We start from the raw sequence: 26817 nt of genomic DNA, 5'->3' as shown, positions 1-26817 counted from the left end.
ATGACAACGCTTTATACTTTCTTTAATTCGCGAGGATTATTTACTATTTTATACTTTCTCCGACGCTTCTCCTTGGAGGCTTCGTTTAGAAGATCCTGTCCTACGTTGTCTTTGTGGTCGCCTACGAATACGTTGTCTTTGTGGTCGCCTAGTTCGTAGTTTGTTCTTAAGAAGTTGGAGCTGCTCCTCTGAGCTTGGCAACGATGACTTTTGTTTCGAACTTCAGTAGTGCTGCTGCATGTGTCCTGTACTGTTCCTCGTGTGGGTCTTTGGCCGATTTCCCTCAATTAACCACACACTTGTGAGATTTTTGGGCCCGGTTTTCCCTAAAAACTGAGCCACCTCTCTTCTTCTTAAATGAAAACTGGAACTCCCTATCCTCTTTTGAGGTTTACCTTAAAAAATTCATGTATAAAAGCGAACTTATTTTAAGAGGGAGAAAATAGTAAATAATCCTCTGATCGATCGATCCATCGTCTCTGCTACACTTCTTCTGTCCTCCCATAACATTCCGCGTATATACACACATGCACCCTCGCTACTTGTACAGCCGTTTCTTAACTGACTTGCTAACTATTTTTTCGCGGATCGACATGCATGAGGAATGGAGGAGTTGACTTATTTATAATAGTGAATGATTAGCTCAGTTGTTTTTTCGCTGCGGGGACCATGTATGCAATCATAGAGCCTCATCGGCTACCCACATTTTCTAACTAGGTGAGACCCTCACGCATTGCTGCAAGAGTTTAATATGATAACAATAGGTAAAAATAATGTGTAAGATAGTTTAAACAACATAAGTTTTCACAAATTTAAGTTTACATAAGTTGATATGATTTAAATTTAAATAGTAAGTAAAATGATGATTCAAAACAGTACGTGGCTTTATGAGATATCAAAAGAAGAAAGATAATTTAGACCATACATCTAAGAGCTAAAAAAATAAGATGATTGTTAACAGTGAAATTTGGTAAGCCCGGAGTAATCATCAGCTTAGAGTCAGCATCGGCTTCGAAGTCCTGAGATTAGCCGATGAGAGTTATCAAATTGTCAGTTGTACACCCGGGGTCTATGTAATCTATCCTCACGATCAGGTAAAAGGTAAAAGGTGGCGATGCGCCGAATTGTATTGATCGGCTAATCTCAGGACTTCGAAGCCGATGCTGACTCTAAGCTGATGATTACTCCGGGCTTACCAAATTTCACTATTAACACATGCCCCCCAGTTTTGGAGTATGAGAACTCATGCTTCAAAATTATCTTCTTTCTCTTTCTTGTAATCGGCTTTCATGAGCTGATACTGATGTGCTTCACCATGCTGAAGCTGATGCGCTTGCCCCCCGAGCCGATATTGTTGTTCCTTCGTTAAATTCTCCACTGTGACCATGATCTTGGCATTGACTTCTTCTTCAGACATGTAGATATAAAATTCGTGGTCTCACCGGGCGTGCTAATCTGTGTTGATGAAAAAATCGAACACACCGGCCTGGGAGATCTGCTTAGCTCCTGTGCAGGTCCAAAGATTAATGAGATGTGGGCGTGCCAGTCAGTTTGATCCTGCAACTGACAAGATATTGCAAATAATAGATCAAACAGCCGATCGGCTGACAAGCCGATGGAGTAGTTCCAGCCGATAGCCGATAATAGCTGATGCCGATACCAGCCGATAGCGATAGGGTTTAAGCAATCGGCTATATGTCCAATGTAGATAATGATATAAAGGCAATCGGCTGATGATGATATAATAAAATAACAATATAATCCAATATAAACCAATCGGCTAGCAATGATATGATAAATAAGCATCGATCCGAAGGTTAAAGCACACATCGGCTGGAGGTCCGATGTCATGAAATCCACAAGATTAGATTAAACAATGAAACCTTTGTTGTCATCGGCTAAATCCAACTTATATGTATATGCAATCCTCATGAGCCGATGCAACGTCCAGATAACTCACCGGCTGAAACCCCGATGAAACCCTTATTGGCAATCAATAAGCAGGCTAGAGATTATGGTTCTAAGCACGACTTAGCATATCAAACTTAACTGATGCAGCACTAAGTATGAAAAGAAACATAATATCTAGACAATCAAGCCGATGACTGATTTTCAGGGTGGTAGATGCCTAGGCTAATCTAATCTAGCAAGACGATTTAGCCGATACCGGCAGAAACCCTAAAGCGAGAGACAGCCGATAGAGCTAAATTGATATGCTAAGACTAGATTAACAGAGACATGATAAATAGGTAGGCAAATATATCATCCAAACCAGAGCAATCCAAGAGGTCGAATGTACTGATGCAGCCTTGAACGACACCGACGTAAACGTTACAATTGCCCGGGCCGGTGGAACATTGGACTTACCCTTTAGCCGGAGATCGAACACCGATGCAGCCCCGCGTCAGGTGCCAAGTCCCGCCGGACGATAAAATAAAGTAGAAAAGGTAAAAGGTGGCGATGCACCGAATTGTATTGATCGTAAAGATAGATTATATAGACCCCGGGTGTACATATTTATACCCATGGGTTGATACACGTCCTTGTCGGACAAGAAAGAAACTAACCTAAAGATAAAAAGAAAATATAAAGTCCTTATCGGACACTAAACACACTTTCCTAAAGATAAAAGGAAACTAACAAACTATTCCTAATTAATAGATAAACTGGCATGCCGCATTCTCTTTAAACTCGGTCACTTAGGGATAAGCTTCCTTTAGTAGATTGATTTCCTTAACCGAATATAGCAGGAATCCGACTATTGGCGACTTGATAACTCCCATCGGCTAATTCCGAGATGTTGCAGCCGATAATGATTCTAAGCCAATGACGTCTTTGCCGATTACCAAATTTCACTGTTAAGAATGATATGGCTTAATAAGAGAAGAAAAGAAGAGAGATAATTTGAACCATAGATTAAGCATCTAAGGAGAAAAGAAAAATAACATGAACTAAGTGAGGATGAACTATATAGGCATATAGGATATTATAAAAAATGATGGAAATATATATTGACATATCATGTGAATTATATTGGATGATTTAACATGCTTACATTTTTAAATCTCTAAAATTTAATAAATTATTAAATTATAGATAATATAGCATGCTTGGATGATGCTTAAATGTTATAATTGTTAATGGATGATGATGTGGCATCTTTTTATATTAAGCTTTAGAAATTACTGGGTGATTATAACCTTACAGTAAGAGAGAGGAAGTCAAAACGGTTTATCAGAGAATAAAAATTAATTTATAGGTAAAACTTTTATATATTCGTTCATAATCATTTAAAAGCCAACGTTAAAAAAATTACGTTGAAAATATTTTAAAATTTAGTTTAAAATTTAAATTTTGGTTTTTTACTTTAGCTTATTAGGCCACTGTTGGGGCTCATAATCTACTGAATATACGTATCTGGCTATCTATCTACATCACAGACCATTTCTTATTCTCTATGTCGACAAGAACAGCGCTTTATATATAGCCTTGAGTAGTACACGTTCTTCACCACTAATTAATGTTTTCTTTAAAAAAACTGCAAAAACTTTGCCTCGATTATATTGATAGAGAAGGGGGCCACTAATTAATGAAACTACTACCCTATCAAGGAGCAGAAGGTGGAGGTGGAATGTGAATGTTAATTTAGATTTTTTTTTCTTTTTTACAAATGTGAATGTGATTATACCCGTGATTATGAGGGTGTGGATGTGAAGATGGATGGTAATTTAGCTTCTGGATGTGCTGTTATTTTTTTTTTAAGCTTCTGGATGTGCACATCACTACGATTATATTACTCATATGTATCGGTTATTCACAGACACGGACACATATGAGATGTCGGCGAAGCAGCCTTAGTGGGTATTATATCTGCTGGTTCTTACATATAATCGACACACATATATCCTTGGTTTGTTGGAACCATGCTACTTTAATTTTGTAAAATTTGAGATATGCCATATGTATCTCAATAATATGTAGGACCCATATGAGTCAATGACATGTGGATCAGAGTGGCATATCACAAATTTTATAAAATTTGTGTGGCATGGTTTAAATTTTCCCTCCTTATATGTGTCAGATGTAGAACCGGCACCAATAACCTGGGTTATCAGTATCACTAAGTATTTAAATTTGGCACATATGAGATGCTGTCAACCGGCATCGGGTTCTGTACGCTATTTGTATATATGAAAACATGATGTATGAATTGTATAACAATCCAACTTATTTACCCAAAATTGCGTGAGAAAACCCCTATTTTACATTATTGTGTACTTAATTAACATGGAGATTGACCAATATTATTGGTCACTATTGATTTTGACGTATATATTATATTATTAAAACAGCTTTGAAAGGAGGCACCACGTTCGCTGTGGGGGCTAAAAATTCCCATATTAATCGGAGAAAAAGAAAAAGGAGAGTCCAAGTAGAAATACAATTTAAAAATAGCTGAAATTTGGAATTAAAAATAAGCAATATAGAAAGAATAGTCCATATAAGAAAACAATACTAGATTAATTAAAATTCAGAATAAAAATAAAATGAAATCCAAAATTAGAAAACGAAAAGGAAAGTCCAAGTAGGAATACAATTTAAAAATAACTGAAGTTCGGAATTAAAAATAAAAAATATTGAGAGAAGAATCTATATAAGAACCCAATACGAGATTAATTAATATTTGGAATAAAAAAATAAAATACGAAATTAGCAAAAAGAAAAGAAAACTTCAAGTAGGAATACAATTTAAAATTAACTGAAATTCGGAATTAAAAATAAGCAATATTGAAAGAAAAATTCATATAAGAACCTAATACGAGATTAATTAAAATTTAGAATAAAAAATAAATAATTAAATAAACTAAAAGAGAGTTCAAGTAGAATACAATTTTGAAACAACTGAATTTCAATAATAAAAATAGAAAAATTAAAAGAACACTATACGGTATTAATTAAATTTGGAAAAACAATTCTGAAATTAGAAAAAGAAATATTTCAATTAGGAATAAAATTTATAAATAACTAAAATTGGTGATAAAAAATAAAGACTATTGAAAGAAAAGATCATCTAAAACACATGATGATATAAATTAAGTAACAGGCCTATAAAGGAGTAGAGTGGTGGTGGTTGATACGACATATAAAAATTGTTAATAAAACACTAAATAAAATCCTAATGACGATTAAAAGGAGGGACGACAGCCAAACCGTGAAGCAAAAGGGCAAGGCGGTTGCCGAGACTTCTAGAAAGTAAAAAAATAAACCCCATTGATAACCATATTTGATTTTTAAAATCTCAATGACAAAAAAAAGGAGAAGCAGCGGGCGGGGTGTATAGGAGTATAGTTGCATAGCCACCAACGGTTGGCGGGACTTCTGGAAAAAAAAGAATTCCAACGATAGTTATGTTCGATTTTTAAGATCCCAATGACAATAAAGAGTAGGTGGCGGATAGGCCGTTGAGGAGTATAGTGGTATTGTTTGACGAGACTTCTAAAAATTATTAAAAATGAAAGCCAACAAGACAATAAACTCTAAAAACTATAAGGTCCAATATTTAAAGGTTCAAAACTTCTAAAAAGTAAAAAAAACACAATGATAATTATGTTCGATTTTAAAATATCAATGACAATAAAGAAGTGAGGCAGCGGTACTTATAGAAAGTAAAAAATAAACCCGGACGATAATTATGTTTGATTTTTAAAATCCCAATGATAATAAAGAGTGGCCATATAGGAGTATAATGACAGCGTTTGACGTGACTTCTAGAAATTATAAAAACGAAACCTAACGAGACATTACACTCTAAAAACTATAAGATCCAATTTTTAAAGGTTTCAAAGAGAATGAATAGAAATAGTGGTAGATCGAGTAAACAAATAAAGAAGGATATGACAGAAGTAAGGAGTAGCAGCTGGTGTGACTTTTAAAAACTATATAATTAGAAATACGAGAATGATAAGGTTTGTTCTTACGAGATAGCTATTTAATAAATTTTAAGTAAAATCATACTGAAAAATATATGATTTTGTTTATATGCGCGCGGGCCACCCAGCTAGTTCATAGTATATAAATCTTGATATCAAATTCTGATGATATCCATGAAACAAGTAAGCCTGCTCTACATATATTATATCAAGGGGCCGGGCAGATCTAGCCTTGGCACAAGGCCCGGGCCAACCCATTGTATTTTAGGATAACCTTGAATTTATATGGTAAAAAAATGTATTTTATAGTGGACTTTCTATCTAGGCCAGGTCCACCCATGAGACCATGATCATATCGTACAAATGTGACTCTTGGGTTATTTTTCCTCCTGTTTTATTTAAAAGCGTCACTCATTTCTTTTCATTTTTCTCAACTATATACAAATAAGTATCTCTACACAATAAATTGCCAGAGAAGAGAATATACAGTCTATATCATTAGAAAAATAATAAAAAAATTAAGATTGAACTTAAATTGTTCCCAACCAGTATATCTATGCCGCTATCCTTTGAACCGTGTGCGTCATGAACAGAGAAAAAAAAAAGGTAAATTAGTTTGTCCAATATTTGTGTATACCGCTAACTGCAGGTCGGCGGTTTCTGACCAGTGACCGGCCGTCGTCTCTCATCCGATCGACCAGGCGGCCAGGCCATAAATACGCCGCATTTCTCAACATTATTATATGGAGTATGGGTCTGTTTGGTTGCTTCCCAAACATTGCCACATTATAGTTTGATTTTTTGGTGTAAATGTTTGGTTGAAGCCAAAGATTTAGCATGCCACACTTTTCTACTCTCTGGCCCACATGTCATACACTCACTTGTTAACAAAAATTTGCCGTGGCTCTCTTTTTTTTTTTTTGCCAAAAAAACTATGGCATACCACATTTGTGATATAGAAGTTTGGTAAAGCGAGTAATCCATCCAAACAGCCTCTATATCTTCGTCGATCCGCGACACCCTTTGGAGGCAGACGACCGACTTGTTCTTGATGCCTATAGCTAATTAATTAACTTCTCTTGTTCTTCGACCTCATCCTGTCCCCTTCCGCGTATAGGTATATATACACGTACAGCTAGCTATACTTTATACTTTTATACTATACCTCCGTTTAATAGATATATGTCACAGTTAACTACTTCTATTAAAATAATATTTAACCGTACCAGTTGTCTTATTCAGAAAACTAGTGTAAATATGTTAACCTATACTTATAATTTACAATAAAATAAATAATATTTGTGATATTCTGAATAAAACGAATGATGAATAGTTAAATATTATATAAAAATCAATGGCATTATCTATTAAAAGTTGGAAGGTATTTACTGCACTCTCGTGCTACTTTGTAGTACTAGGACTGCTTGCTTCCAACTTTTTTTTAGACCACATTTCTTACTATCTCCTACTGTCTGCCTAACTATAGTTTCGCCGACGTGGAGTTCAAGAGTTGACCTTTTTATAAAACGGTAATAATAGTAAATGATTAGCTGAGTTTTTCTTCTTCTGCAGAAGACCATTTCTACCAATACATTCTTTGATGCACTGAATGTACGCATCGGCTATCTGCATCACGCATCATTTCTTATTCTCTCGACAAAGTCAGACTAAAGCTCAACAAGCACAGCACCTTATATATAGACAGAGTCCTAGCTTACAACACTAATCAGTAACCACTTCAGATAAAACCAACTGGAGTAGATAGATCCCCATCAATTAACGAGACAAACAAGCTTAATTAGCATTCCGTAGGCCCTAAAATGGATCATTTCGACTTGCTGGCATTGTCAGGCAACAACGAGACGCTGGCCAAGTTCGCGGCGTTTGTGGTGGTGCAAGCGCTGGTGTACCTCATCCTCTCCAGATCCTCCGCCGTCTTCTTCTCCGGCGCCGGCGCCGGCACCGCCAGCTTCCGGCGGCCGGCCGTGGAGAGGTCGGAGAGCGCCCGCCGCCGCATGGCCGCGCTGCTCGCCGCCGAGATGACACCACGACGGTCCGGTGACGCACCGCCTACTCCGGCCGGAATCCAGCGGCGGGGACGGCGGTCGAACGACGACGACGGCGGCGACGTTTGCGTGGACGTGGAGCTGGAGCTTATGCTGATTCGATGCTCGTTTTCGTCATGACTTTTGTGTGTGATGCTAAGCTGCAAATATTTCAGTAACATTGATTGCAAATATTTCAGTAATCACATTTTGTGCAACTGTTTTTAAATATCCCCGGCGGCGTTTCGTTGACTGATTTTATTTTAATTTAAGTTGCAAATTATGATACTAGTGCGTTTAAATACATGTGGGAGCAATTGTAACACCACTTCAGTTGAAGACACACATCTTATTTATCCTTAGTTTGACTACAATAATCCCTCTATCTCAAAATAAGGGATTTTGATTAGATGAGATATTTCCTAGTAGTCAACCAAAATCCCTTATAGTTTAGGAGGGATGGAGTATTACATTTTATGGAACGACTTAAAAGATAGACACAAAGCTGCATATTACAGTAGCACAAGAGAATGTTGCAGTTAACCTGTTCGTTTCCTCTAAAATTTGAGGGTAAACTTTTGAATTAAAACGGCACGCTTTTCAAACTGCTAAACGGTGCATTTCGTGTGAAAACTTTCTATATATAAGTTATTCTAAAATATCATATTAATCCATTTTTCAAGTTTGTAATAATTAAAACTTAATTAATCACACGTCATTACCACCTCGTTTTATGTGAAACACTTAATTTTCATCTTTATCTTCATCTTCAGGAGATTCAAACACCACCATATGATCTCAGTAGTTCATACCAATAATAGACAGTATCATCATAATCAAGATCATCTGCAGTAATGCACATGTAGGCCAAGGGTACGTGGAGCCTTACCAGGCCTAGCACATCTAAGTGAACAATACTGCACAATTGCACATCCGCGCCACCAGGCCTAGCATTTCTAAATCCCACATGTTAGTGTGACCGCAAATCGACCACACAAGAACAGAGTCCACCAGTCACACTACTAACTACAGTACAGTATTGGTTCAGGTATGACAGAATGACAGTTCAAGGTGAAATTAGAGAACCAAGGTTACGTAGATGAAATGAACTTTTTCGCAGCTGAAAAATGTCCCCAACTATGTGCAACCCAGGTAGAACTGGGAAAAAAAACACCAGGGTTATAAGTGTATTCGTGCATTAGTATTGTTTTCGTTATCAAATTATCATCACCGCTGACAATAAATTCACACGCTACAAGAAAATCATGGATATTAATGCACAGGGAAAACAGGAAAAAACATATTTTTGCCAGACACCAGCCAGCAAAACCTCAGACTGTTGCTCTGTTACAGTTGTCATACGTCCCCATCACTGCTTTCATCATCATCATACTGCACCAGAGAACCAAGCACGCCCTTGGTGGCATCTGGGGGCTTGTGATCTGCACTGTGCCCATTTGAAGGAAGCTCCTTCGCAGGAGGCTTATCTTCCCCATCTAACTTTGCTTTCTTCGCTTGTGGTTTCACCGAAATTATTACATTTTTCAGGAGTGCAGGTTGGCTCCTTTTTGCCTTAGGCTTGCTCTCCTAAAAAGTTTGAACGTTTGATAATTGATTAGGACTGCAACAACTGGCCCAGGAAGAAGTATGGATTGTAATATGTATATGACATATTTTTGTTATTCTCATCTTGAAACAATCAAATTAAAGTATTAGTCCTAGATCGCCTTTGTATTTATAACATACCTCTGGTCTCGAGACTGTAGGAGCCTCTTCATGTATAATATTAGACCGGGCCGCGACCGCCTCCTGAAAGAACAAGCATCGATTAGGCCTGTCGTGCAACTTGCATTTGGTAGATAATCTAAGGGAACCCATACTTCTTCACAATTCTAATTGGAACATACAAACATTGGACAGTGGTGAAAACAGCACGAACATACAGTTTGTTGGTAAAACACTCACTTGGAAACTGCGGAGTTGTTCAGCTTCTTCATTAGCCACCTGCTGCTCATATTCCTTCCTTGACTGCACAAAGGTGGCATAAAAGGAGGATTTAAGATGTTGCAAAAGCATGGGCTATAGATACATTCAATATACCTAAAAGCACATATGTTTGCACTCCATAATTTCTCATGTATTCAAATAACAAAGACTGTGAATTAACTTGGAGATTACAAATACAATCAAGCTATCGAAGCATTTGACTTCAGATCAACTTTGTACCATTTAAATTTGAGTATGATAATTGCCAACCCAATGGATAGTTGTTGTCATGAATCAAGAACAATCATCTTGAATAATAATTCAATCTAATATAAATCTCTACTACATGAAGGGGGAGTTCCATCCACCCGTCCGCTCACTCCTCCCATCCCGAGCAAAGTTTTGTTCCTTCTATTATGTGAAGAGAAAATCGTTCCGCAAAAAAAAAGGTGGACCAAAAAACTCGTTTCACCGCAAAAAAAAAAAAAAGGATATAAAAAACTGAATGGCACGTCCTTTACCCAGATTCCGTTGCAAAGCACAGGAAACTTACTAGTATATAGAAAACAGAGGCATATGTTTCTCTTATACAACTTTCAACCAAAGTACATTTTTTTTAGCAAGATAAATAATTAGGTTCCTGTTTCTTATAATGTTTGCTGATTTGCAAACATAATAGCATGCATATCAATTGTTGATATCTTGTGAATAAACTAGTATATAATCTAAGGCTATCACGTCATAAATAGACCACTCTCAAGTCTCAACCCACTCCACAAAGTTTCATTATGAATGGTTTGCAATGGAACACCAAGGACGCAAGGGATAGAAACTTCAAGACCAGTGCAGATATATGTGATGGGGATAAAGCAAATAGAAGCATGTTTTGCTAAATATGGTAGCTATGAAGACAGACAAGATTCGAAATTTAGCCTGGACAGGGAAATTCAATGTTAGTATGTATCAAAATGCTCACTGATGCAAGTTTGTCAAGAAACTCCATCTCATCTTCATCCAAGGCTTTTGGAGGTCCTGAATTGAATAAAAACAAGAATATCAGGACACAAGACAAAACATGGTCAAATGCAAACCCCAGTACCCTGCTTCTTTTGCTTACATATTCACTCACAAACCAAATGTCAAGGAATAAAATAGACAGCAATAGAAATGAAGGATACACTGTTCTTGTAAGCTAGAAAACCCAATACCTAGTGAGCACCCTCGTTTTTAGAGCTTATGTAAAACGATGGGTATTTTAACTAAAGTGTATAGGAAAAAGCAGAATATGTTCAGCATAACTAAATTGGAGACAGGGTGGACCTCTAGCTGGGAGGTTTAAGGATTGGCAAATTTTGCTACGGGACATCGCGACTTTATGGTTTTAGCTGTAGGACACCGCACAAACTCACTTTTGGGGGAAAACACTATCTAAACTTGGTTATTTGCCGGCGGACACCGTGGCCATTAAAATAGTGTATTCGTGCTGATGAGTCGATAGGGGGGCCAAAATTCTACACGAAGTGACCAAATTGCCCCTCCTTTCTTTTCCTCTTCCTCTCTTCTTCCTTATCTCTTCCTCTATCTCCCTCCATGGCGTCTCACAGGTGATGCGCCCACGGCTCAAGATGGCAGGCGCGGGGCGAGAGAGTCCCAACCGGTGGCGGCCGTGGTCGTCGGGCGAGACCTCCTGTTAGGTGTGCTGCGTCCAGACGCCACAGCTAAGCAGCCGCCAGTGGTGCCTGAGCACTCTACGGCGGTGGCACGCCAATGGGGAGCAGCAGCTGCTGCTGCTGCTAGTGCTTGTGTGTGGCTTGCTGCTGCACGATTTGGTGTTTTGAGTGTTGCAATTTGGCTCAATGGAAAAAGGAAGAAATTGGAGAGGAGAGATTTGACTCCGTGATGTTCATTGCTCGTGGATTAGCACAGAGAGGGGAGAGATTGATGGGAAGTGCTGTTGCTGCTAGTGGCTACTTATTGGATGGAGGACCGATTGCTGCTGCTGTTGTTGCTTGGATCGATTCACCAAGAAAAAAAAATGTAAAGGAGGGGAGAGTAGTCAGCTACAGGTGTTGGAAGGTTTATGGATGATGGCAATTGGTTCGCTTCTTCCGTGAGGAAGAACAAATCGATAGGAGGAGCTAGGTGGGTCCCGGTGATAGTGAGGTGAATGCAGAGGCCAATGCGGTGGGGCACAGGCGGCATCTGGAAGCCGAGCAGCCGCAGCCGTGACATTAGAAAGGGGAAATAAAGAGGAAGAGGAAGAATATGACAAGTGGGGCAAGGGGTATATTTGACCTTTCACGCTCTTTATCTCTCCTATTCAACCGGAAATTAATATTTTAAAGCGTGCGGTGTCCAGCAGCAAATAACCACGTTTAGAGAGTGTTTTCCCCCAAAAGTAAGTTCATGCAGTGTCCTACAACAAAAACAACGAAGTTGAGATGTCTTGTAGCAAAATTTGCCTTGATTTTATGTTCTCAGTTTCATGGACAAGAACAGGCTGCTTTTCATTATAGAAAAGGTAAAGAAAATAGTTTAAAACTTTAAATGCAGCAATGTGCTATAATTTGGGGGGATTGGTGCTCAGTTAGGCCCTGTCAGGACTCAGGAACATGGGATTTTTCCCAATTGCTATAGAAATTGAACTATTCACAATAAAAATTTAACATAGCTCTGCTTCCAGCTCTCATGAAAGAAATGTTGTTCTTCTACTCATTGAATTATCCAAACATTAGCCTCACTGTTTCCGTTTTGCAAATTTACGAACATAAGAGCGGGAGGGGAACTCACTGTGCTTGAACCGCTCGTTGAACTCGGCATCCTTCTTCTCCTTGTTCTCCTGCAGGATCTGCGCAGCGCGACAGAGGACGGCTTTGAGGAGGAGGAAGGAGAACAGGGCGGGGGGGGGGGGGGGGGGGGGTTAGCAGGGGCGGGGCGGGTGACCGACCTACCTGGAAGAGCGGCTTGTCGCGCTGGGCGGTGCCGTCGTCCGCCCGCTCCCCTCTCGTCCGCTTCGCCTCGTCAAGCTGCCAAGAAATTCCCCCACCACGAGAAACTCCAGATTTCAGCGGGTTTCTCTAGGGTTTCTGATGCCAGACTCGGCGAGTGGGCGCGCGGTGGCGGGGCTTACCTGGTCCTCGGAGATGAAGTTGACGAGGCGGATGGTCGTCGCTGCCGCCGGCGGCTTGGAGCCCGACGCCGTCTCCTCCCCGGCCATTACTCCGCCGCCGCGTCCACGAGCCGCCGCTGCCGCAAAACTCCTCGTTCGCTGCCTGAAGCTGCCTTTGGCGACTGATTCCCCCACAAACCAAATGAGAGACTCGTTGCGGTGACGTCTCTCCAGCGGTTTTCTCGACTTCTCGGCCGTTGGATCTCGTCATCTATGCATTCCTACAGTACCCAGGAACGTTTGGAGATCTCTACATTCTGAGAAACCATTTAAGAGCACGTTCAATATAGTTTTCCTACTTGACTCTTAAACTTAAAACTTCACCAACATAAAAAGAAAAAAAAAGCTTTAACAAACTCTTCATCCAAATAGAAAAATAAGCTGACTAAGGGTATGTTTGGGGAGCTTCTAGGTGCTACAGTTTCTCCCAGAATCAGAAGCTCCCCTGAACAGTCCATCTTTTGATCTAAATTTTGAGAAGCTGTAGTTATAGAATCTAAAATATGAACGAGAAGCCAGAAGCTAGGAAGCCTAGCTTTTCTAAATTTTTAGAAGCGGGCTACCAACCAGCTGCTTCTTAGAACCTTAAACTCCCCCAAACAAGCCCTAAATTGGCTCCCTGATTGCTAACGATGGGTCCACACCATTGGACACCCCTCTTCTCCCATCTCTATTTCCCCGCAATCACACAGAGAAGAGCACCGTCGCCATCAACATCCCGTCAAGGCGGCTGCCATTCTGTCGTGCCCGTCGTGCCGTCATCTAGAGGGATTGTCCGCTGCAACTATTGTTGTCTGGAGGCCTTTGCCTCCGCCCCTGTGCGGATTTGGCTACGCATTCCCAGTCACACAGAGAAGAGCACTTCTACCATCAACGTGAAACATGTCTAGTCTAAATTTTCTAAATATGGGAGTGCATAACATTCATTTGAATGTTCACTTACCCTACACTTCGGAGAATTAAAAGTTCCTCCTTATCTTCACTCTCTTCTCCTTGTTCATCTCTATATTGGAAAAAAAACAAGTCAGTATTATTCAAATCGACTAGAACCAATCGGATTATTTGCAATCAAGCAACACCTTCATCGTACCACACCAAGTAGAAGTCGAGTTCATGTGCCAATATTATTTCAATTAATGGGATCGTTCAGGTCCTAATTAGGTGGCTCAAAGTTTATGTCAAATCTATGTAGCCATGGATTAGAGAGATGATAAGAAGAGATGGTGATAACAAGTTCAACTAAGAGATGATTGGAAGAGATGGAGACATGGAGTATATGACCAAAAAGTTGTGCATCTTGCTCAAATTTTAAAAGAGGTGGATGCACCGAGCAAGATGACCAACTATTACTTGCAGATCAATTTATCGAGATTGATCAAAAGCAAGATGATGCGGATGGCACGTCACGATTGTGGTATTTATAAGGCGAGGAAAACATGGTAGCAGTGTGATGCGATGGAATGACACTAGATGATATGCGCATATGCCGTGAAGCCGTGGGCAAACAAAGTGACCATGCAATGCGTGAGTAAACGAAGTGATAACACGGATCGTTCGATGCAACATAAATGTACTTTCACTACACAAAACTTATATCTCAATCATACTGGAATAGAAAGTGTAGAATTCATTATATAATTTTAAACGGTGGGATTATATAAACATTGTGCAAGTATATAACACAAAATAAGATCAACGTTGACCCGGGTTGACCCACGGTTCTTCAACAAATGTACGAACCCAATCCTAGTCACCACGATCCACTCCAAAGCGAGCACACGCCTCAACCAATCGGAGCCCGAGATGAAGCCGCGATGACATCGACGAGAAAAAAAAAAGGGAAAAAAGAAAAAACTAAAAAGAAATTCCGTGCTCACTGAGCTGTAATTTTCCCTCACCCCGCCGCGACGCCGCCCCCATCATCGACTAGCTGCGAATCTGGGGGCGATCTCCTTCTCCTCCTCTTCCTTCTCCAGATCCCCAAATCCGCGCGCGCCCTCGCATTCCGGGGAATTCCCAATTTAGGTTAGATCTGCGCACCGCGCCGCGCTCGGCGGCCGCCTCCGCCTGCGCCACCCAATAAGGCCGGCATGGAGGAGACGTCGACGCCGCCGCAGCCGCAGCCGCAGCCGGCGCACCCGTCTCCCCAGTTCCCGGCGGTCTTCACCCCGCCGCCGCCGCCGACGAGCGGATTCTCGTCGCGGGGCAGCCCCAGCCCGGGCACGGGCTCCGCCGCGGCGCAGGCGCAGTTCAGCACGCCGCCGGGCCCGCCGGTCTTCTCCTCCCCGCTGCGCCCCGCCGCGGTGCCCTTCCGCGCCACCCCGGCGTCGCCGCAGCCCGTGCCCTTCGCGTCCCGCGGCGGGGGCTACTCCTCCTCGTCCTCCTCCGCCGCCGTCTCGCTCCCGACCTCCTCCGGCCCGCACTTCCTCAACGGCGTCGCCACGCCCACCTCCCACCTCCCGTCCTCCGCCGCCGCCCCGCCGCCTCCTCCGCCTCCGCCCCCCGAGGAGTCCCCCTACGTCCTCTTCTCCGCACACAAGGTACGCGTCGCTCAACGCCTTGCTCTGCACTAACGCCTGTCCATCTCGTAGAGCTCAACCCGCACATAACCACGCTATATCATTTTGGTTCTCACACAATTACACTAGCATATCCAAATTACGTGGGATTTTAAGTCGCATATAGTGTTCATTGCGTAGGGATGTGCAGTTTCTGCTGCTTGTTTCTTAGAGAAAATATGTTCCTTCTGTAATTGGCAATTTCTACTTTGTAGGTGCTGAAGCAGAAGAAACTGCTGAATGCTCCTAGCTTAGGGTTCGGAGCTCTAGTGTCTCCTGGGAGGGAAGTGGCGCCAGGGCCAGAGACTGTGGAGCGTGATCCTCGGCGATGTCTGAACTGTGGGGCTTATGTTAATCTTTACTGTGACGTGTTGATTGGCTCTGGGCAATGGCAGTGCGTGATTTGCAAGAAGATGAATGGCAGCGAAGGGGAATTCGTTGTCTCCAGCAAGCATGATCTGCTCCAGTGGCCTGAGCTTGCGTCATCGGCCATCGATTATGTGCAATCAGGGAATAGGAGGCCAAGCTTTGTCCCGGTGCCTGACACAAGGGTGTCTGGACCCATTTTTATCCTCATAGATGAGTGCCTTGATGAGGCACATCTACAGCATCTGCAAGGTTCATTGCATGCTTTTGTGGATACACTCCCTCCTACAGCTAGAATTGGGATCATTTCCTATGGGCGCACTGTCTCAGTGTATGATTTTTCAGAGGGGGCAGCGGTGTCAGCGGATGTGCTACCTGGAAACAAGTCGCCTACCCATGAGTCTTTGAAGGCTATAATCTATGGAACAGGTATATACCTGTCTCCTGTACATGCTTCACTGCCTGTTGCACACACAATATTCTCATCTTTGAGACCCTACCAATTGAGTTTACCGGAAGTGTCAAGGGACCGATGCATTGGTGCAGCGGTAGAGGTTGCCCTTGGTATTATCCAAGGGCCAGCAGCGGAGGTGTCCCGTGGAATAATCAAGAGATCTGGAGGCAACTACAGGATCTTGGTTTGTGCGGGTGGCCCTAGCACATTTGGTCCAGGATCAGTGCCTCATTCTGTTCAACACCCAAATTATGCCTACCTCGAGAAGACAGCTATGAAGTGGATGGAGCGTCTTGGTCATGAAGCGCAGAGGCACAGTACTGTTGTTGATATCCTTTGTGCTGGAACATGTCCTGTGAGGGTTCCTGTATTGCAGCCACTAGCAAAGTGTTCTGGAGGTGTTCTTTTACTTCATGATGATTTTGGAGAGGCCTTTGGGGTCAACCTGCAAAGAGCGTCAACTAGAGCAGCTGGTTCCCATGGCTTATTTGAGATTAGATGTTCTGATGACATGCTTGTTACTCAAGTCATTGGCCCTGGTGAAGAAGCATCTCCTGATTCCCATGAAACATTCAAGCACGATACCTCATTTTGTATCCAGATGCATAGTGTCGAGGAAACACAGAGTTTTTCCGTGTCTATGGAGTCAAAGGGTGATATCAAGAATGATTTTGTTTACTTCCAGTTTGCTGTCCATTACTCTAATATGTATCAAACAGAAATAACCAGAGTAATCACTATGAGGCTGCAAACTGTTGATGGTTTATCTGCATATCTGGCAAGTGTGCAGGATGATGTTGCTTCGGTCATCATTGGCAAGAGAACTGTCTTGCGTGCCAGAACTGCCTCAGATGCTATTGACATGAGGCTCACAATCGATGAAAGAGTTAAGGACTTAGCTCTCAAATTTGGTACTCAAGTTCCAAAATCAAAGCTTTACCGGTTTCCAAAAGAGCTGGCATCACTACCTGGGTGTTTGTTTCATTTGAGAAGGGGACCACTCTTAGGTAGCATAGTAGGACATGAAGATGAGCGATCTGTCCTTAGGAATTTGTTCTTGAATGCCTCATTTGACCTCTCGTTCCGTATGTTAGCACCTCGTTGTATAATGCACCGCGAAGGTGGTACCTTTGAGGAGCTGCCAGCATATGATCTTGCCATGCAATCTAATGCTGCGGTGGTATTGGACCATGGAACTGATATTTTCATATGGTTGGTAAGTTACATCATATCCTTCTCCTTGACCTTACCTCGTTTTGTAATAAGTTATTTAGTTATTCCAACACTTCTATGCCTCTGTTTTATACAGCTCCAATTTTTTTTTGGGGCGTTTATCTCCAGCTCCAAAAATTCTTGGAGTTGTAGCTGAGAGTAGACTTGACATCTTGTTCACATTTAGACAATTATTAGGGGAGTAAGCCACTTTATTTTAGTCACTAACAGGGCCTGGATGGCCATCTTTCTTGATAATAGGATTTTTTTTTCACTAGTGTTGAATGATACTTTTTGCATAGTTTACAATATAGCTATGAACATGGATTTGCTCTTCACTGCTATACTTGAACTTTCAAGATGACCTAAGCAAGTAAATGTCCGTGTTACTGCATATTAATGTAATTTGTGGTTTTGTAGAAGAAAATATACCTGTTGCTTGTGCATTCTCTGCTTTTCTAATGCAGACAAAACTCATTTGCTCCTAGTATTATATAATGCTCTACGTGGTTATGAAAGCATGCGTTTTATATATGGTCTCCAAAACGCAACTTTGACTACTAATTTATCTTGTTATATATTTATGATACCCTGAAGCCTGGCGAATCTATACATATGATTTCACGTATTGAATACAAATATTGATCCTCAAATGTTCAAACTTTGGCTAGAGATATGCGCAAAACGACATGTTTTCGTGACTGGTGGGAGTAAATACTAAATACTTTGCAATAGATAATATATAAAATATAATAATAGGAAAGGTGAATGCATTATAATCATTGAATTACCATCACTGGTATGTACAAATACAGCAGAAAACAACTTTTGGCTAGAAATATGATATGAGTAAATGATGTTGATATACTATGGCAAATTGACATTTTAACTTGTGGAAGATATTGTTTTCTTTTTTTTGCTTTCTGGATGTTGCTTTTATACACATCACATAATTTGCTGGGATATTCTTTTTTCATTTCTATAAGAATAATTCTCAATGTACTTTGTTGTATATTTTCAGGGTGCTGAACTAGCAGCCCAAGAAGGACAAAGTGCTGCAGCTTTAGCAGCATGCCGTACACTGGCTGAAGAACTCAGCGAGCTCCGTTTTCCGGCTCCCAGGATACTTTCATTCAAAGTCAGTTTTTTGTTCTCACTGAACTATTGTTCTGGTTTCTAACCGCCTTCCCTTGTAGTATGAACTCTTCTGCTCAACATTTTTTTCCTGTCTAATATAGGCCATGTCCGTTCGTAGAAAAACAGGTCACTAACATTATCGCATTTATGAAGCCCAATTTATACATATAATTTGCTTTGTAGTCTATAATATATCTTTCCATAAGATTATTGTGGCATAAGAACTTTGCATCCCTCATACAGAGTGTTCAGTTCTTTCAAACAATTTAGTCTGTCACATGACATCCAATTTCATTAACTACATTACTAGCATGTAGTACCATTTAAGCGGCACTATATGCTTTGCTTTTCTAATTGACCGCACTTTCTTGATTTTGTTATAGGAAGGGAGCTCTCAGGCTAGATATTTTGTCTCACGCCTTATCCCAGCTCACAAGGACCCTACTTATGAGCAGGTAATATTTTCTCCGAACCTCAGCAGATATGTTTTGTTTCACCAAAAGTCATCGTTGTTGGGTGATAATCAGTGTTACTACAGCTACTAATGTGGCCCCTTATAAAGTAAACTGCAGCGAGCTCTCTATACAGCTGTGATTTGTTAATAGATGCTCTTCTTAATATGTTTCAGGAGTCAAGATTTCCTCAGTTACGGACACTTACTCCTGAACAAAGGTCTAGGTTGAAGAGCAGCTTCATCCACTTTGATGACCATAGTTTCTGCGAGTGGATGCGCAGCCTCAAATTGGTTCCACCTGAACCAAGCTAATACCAACAATCGGATCCCTAAAGGTGGATAGCTGAAGAACCCAAGGCTTGGTTTCTGATAGAGTTGCGAAACGATAGCTGAAAGTTTTGTGAAGTAACATTGTGCATTGCGGGACACATGCCAATGCCAAACACATTTTGTTTGGAGTGGTGGGAGTTGTATGATTTTGCCCGATTCTTTCTTCTGACGCCATAGCATACAGTTTAAATTGTCACTTGTCTTGCAGGCGCCAAATTTACACAATAAAATGGTCTCCTCCTGTTGGATAGTTCATTAATTGGATGTTTATATGATATATCTGGCCTAACTATTTTTTGGATTCCATTTGTTTGTTCAGGGCAGTGTCAGACTTTGTTCACCCTAATTAAATCGAGGACTGAAGATTACAACCATATCCAAAGTGTTTATCTCCCCATTATTTACACTGCAAAAAGTTTGTTTGACTGCAAATAAGAACATCTATGCAAATCTGTAGTCACAGCAAGCAATTTGAAAAGAAAATAACACCTTTGATTTTGCTGTTCAGAAAGTTGGAAAGTGTTGTTTTGTGGAGTGGTACGCCTGGATGGCAATGAATATTATGCAGGCAAAGTGTCGGCGCACAAATAGCCAAATAGGTACAGATTTATTTGAATTTTTTTTATTTTTAATTTTTTTTATTAAAAGTTTTACAAAAATAATTTTCTATTTTGAAAATTGACGGAAGTAGTCGCCTACCGCCCTCTGGGAAGGCGATTTTTAAAAATCGCCCTCCCAGAGGGCAGCGAAAATGACGTGGCAGACGGCCGTTCGCTCTCGGGCGACGGCCGTCAACGAAATTTGCAGGCGGCCCCCTTGCCGCCCTCCGCGAGGGCGATTTTGTACTGTGCGGGGGGCCGCCTGCAAATGGGCGGCGAGGGGGGGCATGGAATTTTGCAGGCGGCCCCCTTGCCGCCCTCGGCGAGGGCGATTTTGTACTGTGCGGGGGGCCGCCTGCAAATGGGCGGCGAGGGGGCATGGAATTTTGCAGGCGGCCCCCTTGCCGCCCTCCGCAAGGGCGATTTTGTACTGTGCTCTATATTTTTGTATAAATATCAATAGTTATCAAATCTTTTTATATTGAAAACTATACAAGATTAAAATCTCCAAGACTGGTAAGATACAATTTTATTATTTTTTAGGGCATATTTGGATTGTTACCGTACAAATATTTTGTTACCGTACAAATATTTTATTAATTTTTAGGGCATATTTGGATTGTTAGTGCCAAATTTTTCTTCACGACCAAATATTTGGTAAGGTAAAATTGCATTTGATCATATTTGGTTTGCTGCCAAAATGTAAAATTGTAGTGAAGAATGTTCTACATAATCTCAAATCTAGATTACGTATTACCAATGAATAGGCTTCCATTTTCGTGTGTTGTGTGCTAGTGGGAAAGAAGATATGAAGAGGTTGCCTTCAGATTGTCAATTATATAGCGTCGTTTTCACTGCAATATATGTGAACTCAATGAGATACATTATTCATTAGATGTGATAAGACGATCACGCGTGGGCGTGATTCACTTTATGTAAACAGGCAGCGCCGAAAGTTGATAGTGATAACTCGAGCTGCCGCTTTTCATGTGTGCTGTTGTGGACTGTGCGCGCTACTGGATCTGACACTACCGTGCAGCGCCGAAAGTGTGTTGTCGTGAGCATAAGTTGTTCTAGCACCATATGAATGAAAAGAACTATGTAGACGAGACAAACACAAGTAGTACTGCAGTAGTAATAGCAAAAGTAGTACTGCTTTACAAGTTTGTAAGCCAAAAGAAACGGTCACATAAGGACTGAAGAGGTAGAACACTACTGACGAGGCCTCTTACCCCTGTCCCTCCTACCCTGCGCCCTAATGTGCCCGTGGGAGTACGTGAGTCGGTCCGGGGGTACGGCACGGCCAACCCGTCCTGCCTGTATAGGTGTGACCTCTGGCTGCTCCTGAGTGTGTGCCTCTGGAGCTCCTCCAAGCTGAGAGGAGCCTAGTACGTCGTGGTGGTCTGCACCGTGCAAGTCGTCGTCGTAGAACTGGCTAGTAGGACCAGTCCTACCGGCGTGAGACGAAGAGGCCCCAGTACCGAAGATCCCGGCTGCAAATCCTGCTGGACAAGGACCATCAGTTTCGTACAGGTATTTAACAGTATTAATAAAAAGTAAAGTACCGTGTGGGCGAGGGATCGACGCTCCGTGAGAGGAAGAGCTGGCGAACGCGCCCGAAGAGGTGGCGAACGCCCCTGCGGAGCTCGTGGAAGCGCCGGTCGTGCCTGCGAACGCGCTCGAAGGCAGACGAGGTCCTGCGATGAGGAAACGTGCAGTTAAAACATGGTGACATAATCGTGCAAAAGCTGAAACAAAAATGAACTAATATCTGGGCTGAACTGTACCGTGCGAAACCGGTGCTGTAGGTCGCACTGATCCGAAGCTAGGGGCGCTCGAAGGCAAACGAGGTCCTGCGAGGATGGATCATCAAGTTACGACGGGGTGATGTTTTCGTACAAAAACAGAAACAAAACTTAAGAAACCTCTGGGCTGAGCAGTACCGTGCGAAATAGGTGCCGTAGGTCGAGGTCCTGCTCCGACGGTAGGCGCGCGAGGCCGTGGTTGTACCGGACCAGCTGGAGGTACGACGTCCACGGCGCTGCGACAGGAGAAGACGCGCATGACCGCACGCATCTTCTCCTGCATCCGGTCGAAGGTCACCCTCTGCTCAACGTCAGTCAAGTGCAAACCTCTGTTCAACCTCACTTGGACTGCGGTGATATCGGCACAGATATCCCGTGCGACATCAGCCTATGCAAGATGGAAATAACAAATTCAGTAGTTGTCCTATATTATGCAAGATAAATGAAATAATTGTAAGAAGTAATACAAATTGGATGTACCGCCACGAAGTAGTCTCGGTCACGGTGCGTGGGATACGCGTCCGTGACAGCGGCAACGTGCGGCTCTGGGGCGTCTGGAGTGAAGGTCACACGCGCACGAGTGCGAGGAAGGTACCAACGAAGGTAGTCACGGTAGTTCTCCTCCGTGTGTGGGAAGAGCTCGTTGATCACCTCCTCTGTAGCTAACACCCAGTCGTCAACGTACTGCTGTACACGTGGAGCCCAAAGTGCGCCTGCTAGCTGTCCCCGTCGAGTCAACCTGTGAAGAGAGGTAAATTATATGGCTCGATGAAGTAATTATCATAAAAATTTAGAAATGAACAATCCGAACTCACGAGTGGTCGGCAGGGAGGACGGTCGGCTGCACGTTGCCCGGAAACACCTGCCTAAGTCCGAACTGTCTCATCACACGCTGCGGGCAGTGAGGCTCAACGAAAATGTCGAACACCATCGGCAGGATGGTGAGCCAGTAAGCCTGGTCGCGTGTGCACAAGGACGAAAGTCCTAGCGGTGCTCTCGCAGCGACGGCCTCTTCTGTGTACGGCTCCCAGATGACGTCGCTCGGCTGGAGACGGTCAAACTCGAACACGAAGTCCGGGTAACCACGTCTCACCTGGACGTGAGCGTAACGACGCTGCAATAAACATGATCGGAATTAGACATGTTATGTGAAGAAAAAAAAAAGACGACTGATAAACTTATAACGCAGCGAAGTTGCACTAACCCCACGTCGACACCAGTAAGTCCCCATCGTGGGACCGTCCTCTGGCCACTGCGCGCTGCGACCAACCCCGTAGGGTGCGCTGTCCACCACTGGTCGACCTATGGCAAACCTCTCGGCTGCCCAAAGCTGAAGCAACATAGGGCAGCCAGCGATGATCGCTCCCGCGTCAGTCTTCGTGCACGCCTCACAGAGGGCACGGTACGTGGCTGCTAGCACGGCAGAACCCCAGCTCCACTGCGGCACGTCCTGTGGCTGAGCATCCGCGATGGACCGTGCGTAGTGGACCAGCCGGAAGTCCACAGCGTGCCCGTGGGTGCTAGTGAACATCACCCACCCGAACAACCACAACAGGTACGCCTCAAGGGAGCGTCGGACCGAGTAATCATCAGCGTCAGGGTGTAGAAGGTCCGCCTACAATTAAGAATGAAATGTTAGTACAAAACACTCATTCGGTCGCAAATAAGCACGTATGATAATAACAACTTATTTACTTACAGTGAACTGGAGCAACCAAGCCTTGCTAGGCCCGACTGTAGAGTACGAAGGAAGGGTGGTGGTCGGTCCTAGGTGTGGAAGGCGCATCACCTGCTCGAAGCGCGCAGTGATATCCTCCTTCCACCCAAAAACACCGTCCACGGGACCAACTGCTGCTCCCGCCAGCGGTAGCCCGAGCAGGTACGACACGTCCTGCAGTGTCGGAGCCATCTCCCCACAGGGAAGGTGGAACGTGTGCGTCTCAGGTCTCCAGCGGTCTACAAGAGCGGCAAGGAGTGACCGATCTGCATCCCACCGCTTCGCTGGGTCACGGTCGTCCGCCGCCGCCTCAACAAGCCTACAAAGTGGTAGAAGGCCTGCCGCACGCAACCTGTATAGAGCAAACTTCAAACATAAGTACAACACAAAGCAAAGTTGAGTTGAAATGTGAACATACGCGTACCAAGGAACGTGACGGGGGTCGACACGCAACCACTCGCGCGACGTGCGTGGACGGAAGGTGCCGAGCTGTGCACCCTCGACTGCTGACAGGAACGAGCGGTGGTTCCTGTCAATCCCACGGTTCAACAGCGCCGGTGTGTCGTACGCCATACCTGCATCAAATAGGTTGATCAGAAACATATAAATAATTAGTTCAACATAAGTAATAAATGTTGAACTAAGCGAATTACTAACACATATTAAACAAGAGTACAAACAAACAAAAGTGTTTAGTCCGAACACTCATCACGATAACATTATGATACAACACCGAATAATTCGCAATACTACTAGTACAACAATAGTCGGAGGTACTCATTACAACAACATTGAATTGAAATTACACGATAGAAGTATTTAGTCCGAACACTCATTACATCACAACAGCATTTTATTTCCTAAATCGAAAGCATTGTTACACCATGGAATCGCCTGCTGCGCGACGACGCCTTGGCCTTGCGCGCCTGCTTGTTGTTCCTTCACCAGGTGGTCGCCTACCATCACTTGCCTGTCCAGATGGACTAGCATCTGCGCCGCTTGGAACTTCTGCATTCTTCGGGCATTTCTTGTAAGTATGGCCGCGCAGATCACACTTGCTGCAGCGTAAAGTCCTCCCACCTGCTTCTGACTCATCCATATCATTTCTGATGCGTCTAGTTTGGCGTCGACCCTTTTTCACCCTTAACTTAGATGGATCTGGAATATAAAAAACTTGGGCACTCAGCGTTGTGTAAGATCCTGAGATCCCGAACCCATATATCTCCTCACTCCATGTATGAAAGATTGCTTCTTTCCTGAAATAATTTGAGACGTACACATTGGGAGATATGCCACAATCACCGGCAGCAGCAAGAACGTGTGAGCAAGGAAGGTGATGAAGCTTCGGCTTCATACAACTGCAGGTACATCCACCATCCGCCTTCAAGACACATTCCTGCACGGCTTGCTTGCGATAGATACCACGCCTGCTCCTATCAACACACATTATTTCATACCGATGCACTTGTGTGCCTTGAGCAACAACTCGATGTCTCCGTGCCTTTTTGATTTTATCTTCCATGTACTTTGTCACTACGTTGCCAAACACTATGTTGTCATCGGCCATGGACGGACCAATTTTCTTGTATCGATCCCTAAAGTACGCTTGCGTGCCGTGAAGGATGAATTCAACAATAGCAACCAATGGAAGTACCCGAACTCCTCGCATTACCCAGTTGTACACCTCTGCCAAATTGGTTGTCATTATGCCATACCGAGATCCATCGGTGTCGAACAATAGAGACCACTTCTCCTTAGGCTCATTCTCAATCCACTGAGTGAAATTTCTGATGGACGACCCTGACCTCCTTCTCATTGTTGGTGGGTCATCATGTAATGCACCAAGAGGTATGGGAGGCTCGTCACCTTCAACTAGTGGACTGCGAGATTGCTCATCTGTTTGCTTCGTTGTCAACTCATCCAACTTGTCCCACAACTCATTAAATTTCTTCTCTTGGTTCTGTGCACAGAGCCTCTTAAAGAGCTCCATAAGATGCTTGTTCTTGAATTGCTTGTAGAAATTTGCACCCATGTGACGCATGCACCACCGACTCCGAACATCAGGCCACTTAGCTGGAAGTCCCTTCTCATCCCAACCGTTCTGCAAGTAGTCAATAGCCCGCAACATACCCGCATGACGATCATGTATAAGGCAAACGTTGGGCCTCATACGCACCACTGCAATGTGCACTCTCTCTAGGAACCAGTACCAGCTTTCAGTGTTCTCACTCTCTACAAATGCAAAAGCCATAGGTAGAACCTGGTTGTTCCCATCACACCCAATTGCTGTCAATATCTGACCTCGGTATTTACCTGTCATAAAAGTTCCATCTATGCATAGAACAGGTCGACAATGCACAAAAGCATTGATGCAAGCACCCAATGAGAAAAAGGCTCTTTGCAGCACACTCTTTGTTCGATCATCAACCGATGTAAATGTATGTAGGTCATAGTACGTATTATTATTCCTCTGGGCAATGGTGGCTAACAAACGAGGCAAATTATCATAAGAAGCTTCAAATGTGCCATACCTCATCTCAATGATCTTTTGTTTGGCTCTCCAGGCCTTTGCATAGCTTATGGTGTACTTGAATTTGTTCTCGATGTGCCTAATAATTGATTTTGGTTCAAAGCCAATGTTACCAACAACACTGCTGTACATCTCACTTGCCACAAAAGCTGAAGTGATGTTTCGGTGATACTTCTCCACCCCTTGTAAGTAGCACTTGTGCTCGGTCACAATGCTAACTTTCCAATAATCATTCCATTTACCCTTATATGCATGGACACGCCACGGACAATCTTCCTTCATGCACCTCACTTCATACACATAATTTGTTGACTTGACCACCCTAAACTCTCTCTGCAAGGAAACTGCCCAATGCTTCACCGCCTCCTTCATCTCATCCTTATGAGCATATCTTGCACCCTCAATTACCTCGTTCTCCTTATACTCCCAGGGTACATGATCACCCTCTGATATAACAAGTCCAGAGAAGTCCTCATTTGCCCAATCAGTGGCCATTACATCACCTTCCTCATCGGATGATGCGTC

The 26817-nt window shown here is 43.0% G+C and overlaps 2 protein-coding genes and 1 long non-coding RNA gene across 3 annotated transcripts; 1 reads left to right on the top strand and 2 right to left on the bottom strand.

Moving 5' to 3' along the window:
* Positions 1-9154: 9154 nt before the first annotated feature.
* Positions 9155-13283, bottom strand: LOC4326989 (uncharacterized). The gene is made up of 7 exons (XM_015769863.3): positions 13092-13283; positions 12913-12987; positions 12752-12809; positions 10938-10993; positions 9941-10003; positions 9722-9784; positions 9155-9562 (listed from the first exon to the last, which is right to left on the bottom strand). The coding sequence occupies exons 1-7, from the start codon at positions 13176-13178 to the stop codon at positions 9332-9334; spliced, it is 633 nt and encodes a 210-aa protein (XP_015625349.1). The 5' UTR covers positions 13179-13283; the 3' UTR covers positions 9155-9331.
* Positions 13284-15015: 1732 nt separating this feature from the next.
* On the top strand, positions 15016-19896 carry LOC4326988 (protein transport protein SEC23 A). The gene is made up of 5 exons (XM_015766242.3): positions 15016-15670; positions 15904-17724; positions 18742-18858; positions 19241-19312; positions 19486-19896. The coding sequence occupies exons 1-5, from the start codon at positions 15221-15223 to the stop codon at positions 19621-19623; spliced, it is 2598 nt and encodes an 865-aa protein (XP_015621728.1). The 5' UTR covers positions 15016-15220; the 3' UTR covers positions 19624-19896.
* A 1292-nt stretch (positions 19897-21188) lies between these two features.
* On the bottom strand, positions 21189-22406 carry LOC136354935 (uncharacterized). Its single transcript, XR_010738831.1, has 4 exons — positions 22184-22406; positions 22028-22093; positions 21806-21937; positions 21189-21742 (listed from the first exon to the last, which is right to left on the bottom strand). It is a non-coding gene; the product is annotated as an uncharacterized lncRNA (long non-coding RNA).
* Positions 22407-26817: the final 4411 nt, after the last annotated feature.

The sequence above is a fragment of the Oryza sativa genome, chromosome 1 (genome assembly GCF_034140825.1).
Source record: "Oryza sativa Japonica Group chromosome 1, ASM3414082v1".
Classification (NCBI taxonomy): Eukaryota; Viridiplantae; Streptophyta; class Magnoliopsida; order Poales; family Poaceae; genus Oryza; species Oryza sativa.
Note: the sequence above shows the minus strand (reverse complement) of the source record. Positions and strands in the feature narration are given on the sequence as shown.